General features: G+C 40.4%; 1 protein-coding gene across 1 annotated transcript in view; it reads right to left on the bottom strand.

Moving 5' to 3' along the window:
* Nucleotides 1–235: 235 nt before the first annotated feature.
* The window catches only part of LOC148032938 (SUMO-conjugating enzyme SCE1-like), a 29,207-nt gene continuing 13,316 nt past the window's right edge, over nt 236–16,126 (bottom strand). Inside the window, exons 4-5 of the mRNA XM_087683621.1 lie at nt 15,997–16,110; nt 236–950 (exon numbers count right to left, since the gene is read on the bottom strand). Of these exons, the coding sequence (XP_087539747.1) occupies nt 888–950; nt 15,997–16,110 (177 nt within the window). The 3' untranslated portion in view covers nt 236–887. The remainder of the gene's footprint in view (nt 951–15,996; nt 16,111–16,126) is intronic.

The raw sequence follows: 16,126 nt of genomic DNA, 5'->3' as shown, positions 1-16,126 counted from the left end.
AACAAACTGGAAGTTCCATGGACCAGGAGCGGGTATATAAAGATCTGAAAAACACGTGGCAGCATCGATTTTACAACTTTCAAAAAATAGCTCAAAATCTCAGTCAAAGCGTATATTAAACTTGGCAAGTAGGAACTCATGTTTGTATATCGCAAAAATTATTCTCAATAGTCACATTCTGAAGCCAACACAGGCATGTCTCAATGACAACCCAGGCATTTCTCAATTGATTGCAAAGCATCGAAGCCCTGTAAATTAAGGTATCGTTGCTTTCTCATACTTTGCGGAACTTTATATCAAATGCTTGCAACTCTTATAGTGACCCGGCATACTTTGCATTCAACTTCTCTTCTTAAGATGACCCAAGTTTGTACGAGTTTGTCATCTATGAATGTATTTTACGCCTGTAACGTTGGGGAAGCTATTTGAATGGGATGGGGTATGTTAATGTTTGAGAGCAGCTCCAATATTTCGAAGAAGTTTTCACTGTTTGACAGAGATTTTAGGCATATAGACCCCTTTGCTGTAGAAATTTGAGAGGTGTGTTATGCCATTGCTAGAGTCATAACTGCATCTGAATAAGTTCTGATAGGAACTACACTAAACAAGGCAAGAAGCATGTCCATTACCCTTGATATTTAGAGATAGAAATGACTAACATGAATTGACAGATGGCTCAATAAATGCGAGTACAAGATCTCGGATCTTGACGCTCATCAAATTACATTTCTATCAGTAGCAAGAGATATGATACATAGGAAATCACTTTACCAAGATATCAAAGGCATGGCACCTGGTAAAATGATATCGAAGGCATGGCACCTGGCAGATCAAAACTTCAGACTGAAGGGTGCTTACACATGATATCCAGTCTACAAAATGGACGACTACAAAATGGAAGGATACTTCTTAGCTTGCTCGATCACTCTCCTTTTATATTCAGCTGGGTCCTGAGTCAAATGTAATCAAAAGCTCCAATGTTAAAAAGGAATCCCACTTAGATACAGATTCTTACATAGCATCAGAATACATATAAATCCTTATGTGGGACTTTTCCAAGGTCTACTCGTGTCAACAAGATGATCAGATGCATTTTAAGTTCTTTATATGATTTGGTGTTAAGGGCGGTTTGACAAACCTTAGGTTCCTGCAAGCAAAAAGCCAAAGAATTTATGGGAAACGCAAAGCAAAAAAAACAGCACATAATATGATTTTACCAAGCGGAAACTGGCCACAGTTGGACTGGCCGTCCGAGTGTAGCTGCGATTGAGAATCAGAAGGGTCAGAGAACAAAGGTCAATTTAGTGACATTTCTGCACTGTCTACTGGAGTCTCAAGAATTTTGGTAGGACAACTGCCTCTTGAAGTTCTAAAAAGGGAATCATTGTCATTGCCGCTATTGTCCCCTATTCGTGTCACTTCAATGTCAGCTCCCCAACTTCTCTTTGATGGCATCTTCATCGCCAGTATCATCATCTCTCAACTGCTGCTGCCTCACTTTCCAGAGCCTCCCAAGCACCGCCACTCAGTTGTTTTTGGCCTCTTCTAACAATCACCACCACATGCACAATTGTGTTTTGCTCTTACGCACCAGCATCTTCATTCAAATACTATCGCCAAGCTGTACATGATTTGTTTGCTTTTCCAACCATCTCAATGTTGCATTTTGCTTCCAACCTTCAGTCACACTAGGACTGCTGCATTATGGGACTCGTGCTCCCCTCCTAGCTGCCTGGAGTCTTCTCCTCATCATCAAGAATTGAGCAGTAGTGATCTATTGGACTCCGAATCCATTGTGAAGGATGATATCCTCTCTGCCTGCTCCCACGAGGGACAGTGGCTGCTGGACAATGCTCCCCTTCTCTTCCTATTTGCATTTATCTGAACTCAATCATCAGAGCATTCTCATGGTGTTTCCAATGACAGCACACACTTTTCTTCGCAAAAACGTAGCATCCTCACATCATCTACACCCTCCAGCATTACCAAGGCCATGCTCATGGAGCAAGGCATTTTCATGGCTCACCATCTCACAGGCTGTCTATGAGTCAGTTGCTTACTCCCCAATTGTCTTCGTGAAGGAAGTCATCTCATGGTGCGTTGATAGAGTGGATTCACAACCTTTAGATTCCGCCTTAGCCACTACTTTCCCCAAAACTTGATTAGCTGCCTCTGTTAGAGATTTTGTCATCCCTACACTAGCATTCAAGCTATAATTGGTACAGTTGGTACAACCAATTCTCTCAAGCACAATTACACATTTCCTAGCAGTTTTTGGGCATTTTTCAGCAGTCACCAAGTGCGGGCCTTTTACCATGTAGCAGCAATGCCATGTGGCAGTACAGCAACAGATCATTATTAGGCATTTACTGCAGCCAATCGGCTGCAGGTCAACGAGTTTTGCTGGCCACCCTGGTTATTTCATTTCCATATTTTGTGCTATTTATAGCCACTAGTCAGCCCGCCAACTTCACTTGTCATTCAAGTGATGGAGGATGGGATCTGCTCGAGGAGATACTTCGACAACCCGTTTGTATATCTTCTGTTTTTCATTTCAGCATTCATTGACTGCAGAGTTCCGCATTCTCTTTTCTCTCTCCCTCTTCTCCCATGTTCACTGTCCATATGCTTCTGCCTTCACTGCCCTCTGACAAGGTATCAGAGCAACATACAAGGGCTCATTGATTGTATGCAGCCTAATCACGAGGATTCTTTGCGACAAAGTTTTCATTTTCAGCATTCGAAGGCTGAGGCAAATAACTAAAGCACAAGGGAGGCGTGAAATTGCTATTTTTTGCAGCTCGTTGTTTGCAAAGGGCTTCCCACAATAGCTAGGGATGGATTTCCTTATCACCTTTGCACCAACAGCTCAAATTGGCTACCATTAGGATCATTCTTGACTTAGCCAACCATAAGAGGAGGCCACTTTATCAACTTGATGTGAAATCTGCCTTTCTTAATGGTGATTTGAAGGAGAAGATCTATGTTGAACAACCTCTTGGCTTTTCCCCATATCATGGACAAGAGTACAAGTTGAAGAAGGTTCTTTTATCAAAAGTGGATGCAATGATGGAAGCATGGAAAATTGCTATAATAGATTGCTAAACACGAGAGACAAAGGAAGGAGAAACACTGCAAAAGAAATAACACTACACAAAGAACTCAAAAGCAAAGAGATGTTTGGGAAATGGAATCCATATGCCGAGATATGAGATAGTTAGATCCAACTTGAGTCGCTAGCTATGAAGGCACCGACACGGACTCCCTCTCTCCACCAGAACCTAAAGAGGTGAATGATAGATGATACAAATTGAGTACCTACTAAATAGGCGAAATCAATTCCATAAATGATGTCAAGTCAACCAACAAGAAATGCCTTAAACACCATCAAAATGACAAATATAAAATATCTAAAATATCTAGAACATGCCCAATCCTCTCTAGCATGCACAGACTCACACATGAACTGACATATCCACTAACACCCTCTCTCAAATCATGGGTGATCTGCTACAATATAACGATACAATGATAAGAATCCATCAAAGTCCATACAACAATAAACACCAAAAGTGATCTATGGATAACCAAGTAGTGAGTGGCCAACCCACTGCCAAGATGCCTCAAAGAAAATCTGATATCAATGTCGATCATACCAACTCCTAAAAACAAAGAAGAATCATAGTAGCTCTCAATATCAATCAACAATGTCTCGCAACAACATACAAAACTATCCTATCAAAAATATCTCTAAACATATGTGACAATGGATTCCCTCTGCCTTTAGATAGACTACCAAAGTGTCCCCTAATGTGAGCTCGAACTAGGAGCCAATCCCACTCTCTATCAAAGAAGCAACTCATTGTGAACCTCAATGTTAATCCGAGCTACCCTACCAAGTTTTGGTGGATGCATATGGGAAATCCCTCTAAAACCTATGCACTTGTATACCTACATAGATGCAATTTACCAACCCTAACGCACCACCCTCTCACACTCCCTCTGGGACTAGAGAGTTGAGGAATGACCACATCACCTATACTAGCAACCTAGAAGGAAAGCCCTTGCAACCATCATTGAGGCCACAAAGCTAGAGCCTAAACTTGGACCTAGAGATGAGTAAGACTTGTCGAGACAATTGTAACCGTCCGCACCTAGTCCTTCTGTAACCCAAAAGAATTGTCTATAGTATTGTGAAGTTACGCAACAAGTTTGAAAAGAAAGGTGCAAGATCCTTCATCATTAAGAGACTAACCTTCAATGTGTCACTTGAAGTGCTTTCTATTGGCAATCAATCAACTTGAAACATCAACTATTCATCCACCTACAAGTGCATCAAATAATATCATTGAGGTTGGCTCATGTGCAATCATGGGCATGGAGGTTCTACCTAACCAATAGGTACTAGACCTCCAACATCAAGATCAAAGGTTTGAAAGATTATCAATAGCCTCACAAGGTGGCACGTTTAGAAGGCCCGCTATCCAACGAATCTTCAACGATTAGAGCCTTTGGTATACACCACTTTGGTAGCAATTTGATCATCTATCATTCACTCCCTCCAAAGCTATTGGGAGCCCTTTCAAGGGGACTCTCAATTATAGCAACAATGTCTATCTCAATATTAGTTCTATGGAATCCTACAAACTAGATAGATGAGCCTAGCTCATTGGATGTTCTCACAAGGGATTCCCTCCTTGAGGAGGATAGAGACTTGAAGACCCATAGATGCACTTCACGGCAAAGTGATGATAGGCACGAAAGGGTCACCCTTCCAACTGTACTTGTTCCAAGAAAACTAGTACAAGTAGGGCGACCTTCACTTGGCCAATCTAGAAAATCCTTCAAATTCATTGTCAAGTACACTAATCAAGAGGGAGGCTTCCTCCTCTTATCGTTGTTTCTCCCTCTCCTCCTCTTCTCTGCCAATCAACTAGCAAGCCAAATTCTCAAGCATCTTTTTATTCCTACTCATGTAAGGACCCTCCCCTACAATATCAACCTTATATAAAATTTAGCATACAATTTTTCTCCCAAGGTAACACCTCCTCACGTTCAAAAGAGAGGGCACCCCCTCCCAAGCCACATGCAACCAACTCCGATAAAGGAGGACTCAATTTTAAGGAAGGATTGGATCTAGGGAACTCCACCTCCCACTTACAAAGAGTCAATTTGATGCACAAAGTTTCACTGGAGGTTCTCTTTTTTCTAAGCACCTAGCCATTCGACGATTGCATATTAGTAAGGCTAAGTTGAACACTTGGATAAAAACTACGACATGCCATAGACATCACAATCCTTGATTTGAAGAAAGGATTGGATCTAAGGGCCTCCACCGGCCACTTGCAAAGAGTCGATTTGATGTACAAAGTTTCACTGGAAGTTCTCTTTTTTTAAAGCACCTAGCCACTTAACGTTGCATATTAGTAAGATTGTCACCAACCTTCCTTCCGTGGAAGGGTGGTAAATCCCTAATTACAACTTAATTACAGCAACAAACAATAACTGCAAATCTAAAAATACAAATTTGCCTACTGATCTTGGATAATGCACACCCGATTGGTCCTGAAATTAGCACCCCTTTCAATATTTCTTTAGCTTTTCTGAAGAAGAAGTTGATTTACAATGGAATTCTTCCAATCCCTTTTGGTATTCCAACTTCCCTTGCTATGATGAATCACTAGCAAGTCTTTAATCCGATTTGCCCCTTGATTCGGGCAATCAATTGGCCTTCACCCGCTTTGATGGAGATGGAAAATGCCCCAAATTCAATTATTTGTTGGTCCCTCCACTTGAATAGGCTAAAAACAACTTCAACCCTATTGAACCCAAGTCTTGGAGCTTCCAATTTCTGGCATGCTTCCCGAGGCTGCTGCTAAACCCTAATCTCTCCTACAAATTAGGATTTACAGCAGTAAATCTAAAATTTTTCAACCTTCAAGGGTCCAAATTTTGGATCTTTGAAGCAAAGTTGTGAAATGGCTGGGAGATAAAAGAAAAAGCTAGAGAGAGAAAATGCAAAGTTTTGTCGTGAAGAATGACTGAAAATCAGTCAAATGCAACTGTTGTCTTGCCACAACAGCTTGTAGATGCAAAGAACTGAAGAAAATCAATCATTTACTGTTGTTGCTCTGTCTCAACAGCCTATAGATGCTGTCTCCTGCTGTTGATTGGTCTTCACCTGCCCTTGGCAGCCTCGAAAGGTCCTCCAATGGCTGCAAATCAGATCAGCAATCTCTCCTCCCTCTCTCTTGCAAGCTGAATTTATAAAAATACCTCTCTCCAACCTCTAAAGAGGTTTTTTAGTCTTACATGGGCATTTTTGACAAGTGGCAACCTTCCCAAATGGTTTTTCTAGTATTTTTCATAATTAAATATTTATTTTCAACCTTTATATACTGAAAATTAATCTAATAATTATTTCGATACCCTAAAAAATAATCTAACTGGCCAATAATTAAATTGGCTGGGCAACTTTCATTTCTAAGTGTCTTTATGTCATCTTTGACCATCAGATTGGTGTTAGGTACCACTAAACACCACTTCTCTAGAATCACCAACTAACACTTATGGCCAAATGGATAACCTAAGCCAACAACTGACACCAAATACCACCAAGTACCTGTGCGGCATAACTTATAACAAATTTTGCTTTTGACATCCCATGATTTCTTCGAGTCCCGAACTTGTACATTTACTTTAACCCCAGTTGGACCTTACATGTGCAACATTTACCTAATCATGTGATTAAAAATTAATCCACATGTTAAGTGAGGTTTCAAAAATACATATCCTCGTGACAAAGGCTAAGTTTAGCACTTGGATAGAAATTGCCAACATGCCATAGGCATCACAATCCTCGAGGTACTCTAGGTCAACGTATTTTATGAGTAGCCTAATGGCACGTAGAAGTGATCACCTTCCTGGAGTTTTAAACCTGCATCTGAAACTACCTCAGATTGTTGATATGCTCCCGCATAGAAAATGACTTCTTGACACTCATGGTCCACATTTGCACTTCCAAAGAAACTTGCTTCATAACGATCATCCAATTGTACATTTAATCAAGCTCTAGCCATATCTTCTGGGCCACTGTCAAATGCTCAATATAAGAGATAACATCTGCAATACATGAGAGATAAAAACGAGTGAATGCAAGCATTGAGTTTATCCCAATGTGCCTGAGCCTTTGTCAACTCCATCATATCATTGGAAGAGAGCTGGGACTCGTCTCACAAAGAAGGACGGTTAATAGCCTCCGTAACAAGCTCCACCAAATCATAGGACTCTAGAATAGCAAGCATCATGATCCGCCAAATGCAATAATTTTTGCCATCGAGCTTTTGATTTGATAGAAGAGCCAGTAGACGAGCACCTTCGGGTCCGTGATCACCTGAAACTCTGTTCCAACCTCAAAAGACATCTTTACCTACAATACCGACACAAAACACAAAAAGCATCCCCCTCTGACTATGAGAATGCAACCTACTAAGACTCTTGTCTACTCATTCCACTCCATCTACCAAAGGCAATGAAAATATAATATTTGCACTTCAAGGACCAAAACGCAATCTTTTTCCTTCTCTAACAGCAAAAGCCAACAACTTCAACAAATCTTCTCCTTTCTCGTACGCCTACGCGTGTCTCAGCCTTGCTCTGATATGCAACCATCCTGCTTGCCCTTGAACGTTGAAAACACTACCTTGTGTCGTGCTGAAATATCTTCTTCAAGTAGGTCCACCCTATGTCAATCCTTCAATGCTCTGATACCATGTCAAAGTGAAGCAATGCGGAAGCAAATGACCAAGACAAAGAGTGAACAAAGAGAGAAGAGAGAGAAAGAGTGAAACGCTGAAAATTTGCACTGTAAAATGACCCCCAATATACGTGAGATTATCTACTCATAGTCATAGAGCTCAAAAAAAGCTTATCCTTACTAGACATAAAAGCGAAGGTGTCTACTTAGTCCCCCCTCCTAGAGCCCATTTGAAACGCCCAAGACATCCAAGCATTTCTAAAACGTAAGAAATTATAGAATTAAAATGTTGACCCGTGATGATTACACTTGACCTAGTTTTGCACATGGAATCGTATTGTCCTTTTTCCCTTGTCAAAGCTAGTCTATAGAGAGATGGATTTGAAGTTTGAACATGTTCAATAGTAATTTTTATAGCTATGTGACATGTCACATGGTCCATGGATTCATTTTGAAATCCTACAGAGACATGGGTTATTATTGATTGATGCTTGTTTGTATGTTTACACGGTTTTTAATCTATGGCTTTAACTTCTTTAATATTTATTAAATATGCATGATGAATCATGAAATATGTTATATATGTAAATTGTTGGTCTACTAATTGTTCACTTAGATTTTTCATAAAATATTGAATCATGTGCAATATGTGTTTTGTTGTGGCCTATGGAACTTAAAATACATTTATATGTATGACATATTTAAATAATTTTCATCTTGAATGAAACTCGTTTCTTATGTTCTAGGAAACTCGTATCAAACCTTGAAAACCCATTTCATACTTCTCGTTTATGAAACCCTTGGCAACTATGGACACGCCTAAAGACCAGGTTTCTTAATCAATAGAAAGAAATAAGTGATTTTATGAAACGCGGTAAAACCCACCAAAATACTTTAAAATAGCAAAATTACTTACTAGAGTAGCAAATAATCCCATAAGTCCTAAAAACAGCATATAAAAAGCAAGGCAAAGGAGCGGAGGGGGCCGTGAGGGCGGGGGGAGATCCCCCTTTAAAAAATACACAAGGTATATAGGAGATACAACAAGAGGGGAACAAGGTCAACAAAGGGTGAAAAGAAAGATTGCAAGACCATAAATTTATGACAAGCCATGCCAATTGTGTCGATTATGTGTACCATCCAATTCTATCCACCTTAGATGCAACTCTTTCCTAGCAAGCTCTGTCCAACAAGGATTTCATTTAACAACTGATATGATATTTGAAGCCTTGGTTGATTGGCTTTGCAAACTACTTACACTAAACTTTAACCCTACAATGCCATTTAGTCAACCAATGCAACATATGATGTATCAACCATCTGTATAGCTCTTTCCCCTCACCTTTTCTATTTGCAATGACTTATCAAAGGACATAGTGATGCCCCTACCCTATGTTAGCAGATTAGTCAACTCAAGGTGAGTTTGTGCTGCAAAAGCTATGGCCTTTTTTTAGTATATTTTTTGGCATTTTTTTGGTGTCCTTCTTAGGGTTGGGGAGCATTTATTAGTGGCCAACCAGCATTAAATGCTGGTCGACTGCATTTAATGCTCCCTCCATTCTATGCCTATATATTACTAGGGCTCCTCCTCTGGTGTACTTCAACCATCATTTGTAGATTCTTCTGAGGAGAGAGGAGACGGTGCCAAGGTGCCCACACAACCAATGACTCATTGTTGTATGTTGCTGTCTCGCGTTCGATATGGATTCCGTTTCCTGAGCATACATCTGAGTTCTCGTCTGTATTTGTGTTTATTTTTTCTTGTCTTGTGTTTCAACAGTTTATTTCAATATGTTGTTTATGCTTCCATTGCTACACCACTTCTGACATGGTATCAGTTTTCAGATTTTGTGTTTCTATTGTGTTTTATTGCTGATTTCAGGACTATTTTCCCTCTTGCTGATCAAGCAGTTGTTGCTCCAATCACGCGACCAGTTTTGCCTGCGTTTTTTAGTGACGTCAGCATCCGTATAGCTTGTGTTTTGGTGTTTTCGCATCTCCTCTTGGCTGGGCGCTTACATCATCAGGCCTATTTGCTGTTTTTGACAGTTTTTGACTGATTTCTTGATTTTTTGCAACAGCTTTTGTCTTATCCTTTCTTTTCTCTACTTCTTTTCTAAATCCTCTCTAGATGGCTCCTCCATACACATCCACTGATGACAAGCTCCATGGACCTGATCATTACATGTGGAGTGCAGTAATGAAGGCTTGGTTTATTCAGAAGCGGTTATGGTACGTGGTTAACGGAGTTGTGGCACGTCCTTGACAACCTTCTCCAATTCCATCTAATTTTGATGAAGACAACAATGAGGAGGCAGTGTTTACATGGGATTCGGATGATGCCCGTGTGTATTCAGCCTTACTTCGATGTATTTCCAAAGAAGTCCTACTGGCGGTCACCTCCTGTATGACGGCTTCAGACATATGGTCGAAGTTACAATTGATGTACGAGGCTCCTCCACCATGAGGGTTGTTACTCTCTATGGCCAGCTCCAACAACTAAAGTTTGAATCCAAAGATACGATTCCTCCTTCCTACTTCGTGTTACCCAACTCTAGGACCAGCTTCGCACTATGCAATCTTCCCTATTAGAGGCACATCTTGTTGGTACAGTACTCTACAAGCTTCCTCGGGAGTTTGATGGAGTGGGAATGCTTTACGGGCACAAGCATCTACGACTCTTGTCAATTTTCTTCACATGACTTGGATGCTACTTAAGCATGAGGCTACTTTGCGACTACAGGGAGGCTTCCATCACATTATGGAGGTTCATGTGAGACTCTTGCAGCTTCAAAGAGGGGTTCAAAGATGAAGAAGTCGAAGGCCCAATGTTACCACTGTGGTAAGAAAGGTCATTTAAGGAAGGACTGCAAAGAGTTAGCGGCTTCCAGGAAGAAAAAGAAGCAAAAGATGAAGCGGGATGCGGACTCCTCCAACGAGTCATCATCTGCCTCAAATTCTGATTCCAATCCTCCAGCCAAGGCGAAGTCCAAGGCATGGAAGGGATTCTCTTCTTCGGATCGTCGGAAGAGCTTAGTGACCCCTTCCTCAACTGCTTTCTAATGGTGGTGATGCAAACATCCCTCACAACTCTCCAATGCCAAAGAGGAAGTGTGAGAGGATGGTGAGATGGAGCAACCATGCCTCATCTATATGTCTATACAGATGCACATGATCCAAAGAGGGACATCCCTGACGCATCGTCCGAAGTCTGGCAGGTACAAATCCTGGAGCTAGGATTGACATCCAGGTTCATGATGGGCTGGTTACTTGACAGAGAGCGGGAAGCTTTCGTCTGGAGCTCACATGAGGGGACACTTTGGCGGTTTTGGCCGAAGGCGGGGATTCCATGGTCACATATTCATAGACATGTTTGGCAGATTGGTCTTGTGTCTTGAGTGACATAGGTGGCATAACACAGAAAGCTGCTATGATTCTTCTCTATTTTCAGGTGGTCCTGTTATGATCGACATCGACGTCAAATACTCTCCGAAGCATCTTGGTGGTGGGCCGGCCACTCATTGCTTGGATATCCATGGTTCTTCTGGTGGTTCTATATTGTATAGTTTATGATACCCCATCGTTATACTATTGTATTGTATCAGATCACCCTTGATCTGAGAGAGGGTGTTAGCAGATTAGTCAGCTCAAGGTGAGTTTGTGCTGTAGAGGCTATGGCCTTTTTATAGTTTTTTTTGGCATTTTTTTGGTTTTCTTTTTAGGGTTGGGGAGCATTTAATGGTGGCTGACCAGCATTAAATACTGGCCAGCTGCATTTAATGCTTCCTCTATTTTATGCCTATATATTGCTAGGACATCCTAGACTAGCTTCCAAGACCTTTCGGTTATTTAGAAATTTAGTTTAATCAAGTTAAATGCATAAGCTACAATGTCATTAGACTAAGTACCTTTAAAACTTTCTTTTCCTTTTTCTTTCTTTCACTACACTTATGCTCTTGCTTTGTCTTCCGCTACATTTTTAATCTTTAGCTAGAGTTTGAATACTTTCTCAACTTAGCACCAAGGCATCATAATATAAGCACTAGTACGCAAGTTCTTGTCTCTTTGATGTTCATGCTAGGCTTGTATTTCAATTAAGGACTAACATTGCAAGTATCCACCTATCTTGATTGGGCTAGGCATGCAATTTGTTGGGCATACCTTGGTGGTTGCATGTTCTCTTTTGGTTGAGCCCTCTTTCAATCAACACAAAGGCTTTCCCTACCAAAACCAAGCTTCAAGCATCTATTAATCCTACCACCACAACTACTTCACTAACACAACTCTCTTAACTTAGATACTTCTACATCAATTTTTTCATCGAGTTCTAGAACTCATCACCATGAGTCAACATCAATTTTTGCTCCTTGGTCATTGACACCTAGTTTAGTTGGGGATTGCTTCTCCACGTGGTACATTTAAGTTTTGACATTGTCTTCTTTGCCTTTGATATCAACATCATGCTTGCACAAGCAAACAATTCCTCTATGAGGTCATGTGTAATGACACCTCATTGCATGAGCATGCCTCTTTATACATTACCACTTTGCATTTCCATTGTGTATGTTGGATTTCGAAACAAATAGAAGCCTATGATTGTAGACATCCCCCCAAACAAAAACCCATGCATTGTGTAGCATGATCCCCTTCTACCTCATAGAGCAAAGCATCTTGAGCACTCATTGCTTACCCAAAATCCCAAGCATTCCCATATCCTTAGAAGCAATTACACTCATCTACTCCTGTACCTCTTCATACTTCTACATCAACCCCCTTGCCATACGATAGAAAACAACAAAAATAAAAATAAAAATAAAAATCATAAGACCTGTTAACTTTAGTTAACCAAAAGAAAATATCCATCACCTCTCCAATTTGGGTAGGCCCTTAGGGCATCCATTGAATGGTTGATGCTTTGGTCTCTTTGCGATCGAACCTTTTGCATACGAGGGTAGAGTTACACTCTCTCTCCCCCTTTGGGCACCCTTTGGGTTTGAGAGGGGGGTCGAGCAAGTAAAATTTAAGGCTTCAATTAAGAGAAAATTATCATGCATTTCAGCCCAACTCCACTCCCTATCCATCTTTCATCCCTCACTCCCACTCTTGTCCTAGTTCTCCATCACCACCACCATCATCATGACAACTGCCGCCCATGAGCCACCTTTAGCTATTGCTGCCCTTGCTGCTAGACCTGTTTGCCACTCCATGGGACTGCAACCTACCACCTGCTACTTGTGTCTTTGCCCTCCTGGTCGCAACATCTTGCTGCTGTCCATCTCTGGACATCTACACTGTTATCAAGTCTGCTGTCACCAGCCTGTTTTGCCTGTCACAAGGTTGCTTCTGGCAACATTTTGGGCTGTTGGCATTGCTGTTGACTGCCAAAGATCTCCAAATTGCTGCATTGTTGAGAAGAGAGGACACTGCGTGGGTGAAAAGAGGAAAAGAGAACAAGTGACGTGGCATTGATGGACAACAAGAACAATCGGCATGACATGAGGAGGCAACAAACAAAAGTTGAGTAGTTGAGGAGGAAACGAGTACTCAAAACCAAGTAATGTTACACAACTAGTTTATTTGTGTTAATAGCAGAGCCCGAGTATTGATGAAACAAGAATCCCCGTCTACTCCTCAGGATCTTGATCATTAAGTCATTTGTATCGAGCATCAAGGGCATTCCCAAAAATATAGCCACACTCACAACCTTAATCTACAATCCTGGCCTTTATCAAGAGAAAACTCACCCTGCCAACATGGAAAGGCATGTCTCTTGTTTAGAATCTTTGGATAGAGCTGTGCCAACTCTCCAACATACATCATGTATGGAACTTGCATAACTTGGCACACAAGGTATCTATCACACTTGCTAGTGTGACGCACAAAATATACAGTGCGTGTAACTTTTCATCCTTGTAACCATCCTTCTTTCTGTTTAAGCTTGTCACACAAAGCATCAATCGAGTACGACTACTTACTGAGCAACCGATTCAACCCTCTTAATTTTGAAAGATTGTTCACAAGATTTTGATACTTTAGGTATGTTAGATACCATTTGTTTGCGACTTTACTCCCATAAGTACCAAGCATATTGAGATTATCCCACGCCAACAAAGCTCTTGTTCATTGATTCATAGGTTAAGATTGTACACATTAAGTGCTCACGACTCCAACTGAAAAAAGAAATTGAAAGGATAGTTTGAAACCTTAGGCACAATTCATAAGCCAATTCAAACACAAATCAAAGTCGATCAAGCATACCAGTTATATGCCATAAGGATGATCGATAAACCCATAAAAAGCATTCTTCACAACTCTTACAAACATTGAGAACCAAAAAAGAAACCCTATGCATTAGTCCTGACTCCTAATAAGCATGTCAATTGCAAGTTATTTTTCGATTGTAAGGTGATTTGTTGGTCAAGCACAAAAGAAACCCTATGCATTAGTCCTGACTCCTAATAAGCATGTCAATTGCAAGTTATAATTCGATTGTAGGGTGATTTGTTAGTCAAGCACAAAAGAAACTCCTCCAAATAATATACAAACAAACAAAGAAAAATCGAACTTTCTTGACCATTTTAGCATAATGTTTTCAACCTAGAAAGCTGTATATTTATTGTGATGCTTGGAGGCATATTTCACGGTGGATTCCGTGCCACGGTGGATTCTGTGAGGTTTTACGGTGGATTCCGTAAACTTTGATTACCAAGACTCATACACAAAGTGTATTCTTTGTGGAGAAGACGATGGGGACGCCTATCCTTTTCAGGCATTTTGTTAATTTAGTGTATACATAAGTGATTCCATAGCGGGTGATTCCGCAAAATACATATTAAATTAATAAACGTTTATGAGTTTAGAGTGCGTACTCGTGATAAATTAAAGTTAGGATTGATTTCTAACCAATTGATTTATTTATGTAGCTGAAGACTGCTAGGTATTCACTTTTGTCGATTTAATTGTATTTTTTTACTAACGATTGTGAATGCTTCAATTGATGTGTAGAGACAGCAACAGTGGCGGTGGAAAGTATTGGAGAATAGCGTGTATTCGAGTTATCATCTATATTTTGATGGGCGCATACCTTAGGCATGGCGCCTATATTTTGTCACGTCTATTTATCAAGGCATTGGATATTTATTTATTATTTTTGTATGCGCATAGACGCAGATTATGATATTTGTATTTGGACATTGTATTGGGTATGCTTGACTCCTTGGGCGCCCGCCCATTAGCTTTATTTTTATTTGGCACTAAAGCAAACTCAAAAGCCAAAAGCATGCTATTGTGTAATTTGAGCTATTATTTGAGCTTGAAGATGATTAATACAAAAAAATACATGCTTTGTGAAGCGCTCACACAAGGCATAGGGGGAGATTGCACCCAATTGGTCTCTTGTTCATATCGTGTATGTTTTCTACCTTAAGTTTTGTGCAAAAAGTAAAGTTCTTTTGTTCTTAGGGACCTTCCGACGCTCACTACGCGCGCTTACGGCATCCGATCTGTGCACCATATTGCATGAGTAGAATAAAAATTCCACTACTAAAATGCAAGTTCCCCGCATTTTGTTGTATGGTAGCTACCTATATGTGAAAAGCAAACCTTGATAGTCTTGGAAACCTAGTTTAGCCATTGATAAAACTTTTTGACTACAAGAGACCAACATACGTCTGTGGCGTCTAGTAAATGAACTAAATTTGAAAAGCCTTGCAATTGGCGAGAAAGGACATACATTAATACTAGAGGAATCCTAGGCCGACGATTGTGCATCGCTTCAAATGCAGTTTGAATACAAACTACGTAGGACACCCAAAGTGTCCTTAGAACACGTAAAGGACCTGTGGCATTTTGGAGCTGAATATTAAGCAACCCCTCTTTATCTCTCCCCTTACCATGTAGGATGTAGACATGAGAAAGAAGAAAAGGGATGGCAGCATATGTAGAAAAATCTTGCCATAGTCCTTTCTTTTAACTTGCTTATCATTTGAAATGCACAAGTGCAAAAATTGCCCTTCTGTTATTAACATTCTTGAAACGGACCACTTATTAACATTCTTGAAACGGACCACTTAAATAAGTTAACTACGGGTGAATTTTAAGGAAGAATTACCTTGTCACCTGCTATTGTAATAGCATATATATTACTGATGTCATCATATCATAACAATGAACATTCGTATTACAGATTTCATAATACTACTACTATAATGTGAGCAAAGAGACAGACTGTAAGCACTCACTTTTACAAAGAGACGGTAAGCCTCGTCTTGTGCAGGGCTGCTAGGGTTAGGAACATCCAGAAGATCTTGAATTCCCACCAGAATTTGCTTCACTGTAATTGCTGGTCGCCATCCCTGGAATCAACCCACG

This window comes from Lygodium microphyllum, chromosome 8 (assembly GCF_053477565.2).
Source record: "Lygodium microphyllum isolate KBCC chromosome 8, Lygodium_microphyllum_v1.1.10, whole genome shotgun sequence".
Classification (NCBI taxonomy): Eukaryota; Viridiplantae; Streptophyta; class Polypodiopsida; order Schizaeales; family Lygodiaceae; genus Lygodium; species Lygodium microphyllum.
The sequence above is the reverse complement of the archived record's forward strand: the minus strand, read 5'-3'. Positions and strand labels throughout refer to the sequence as shown.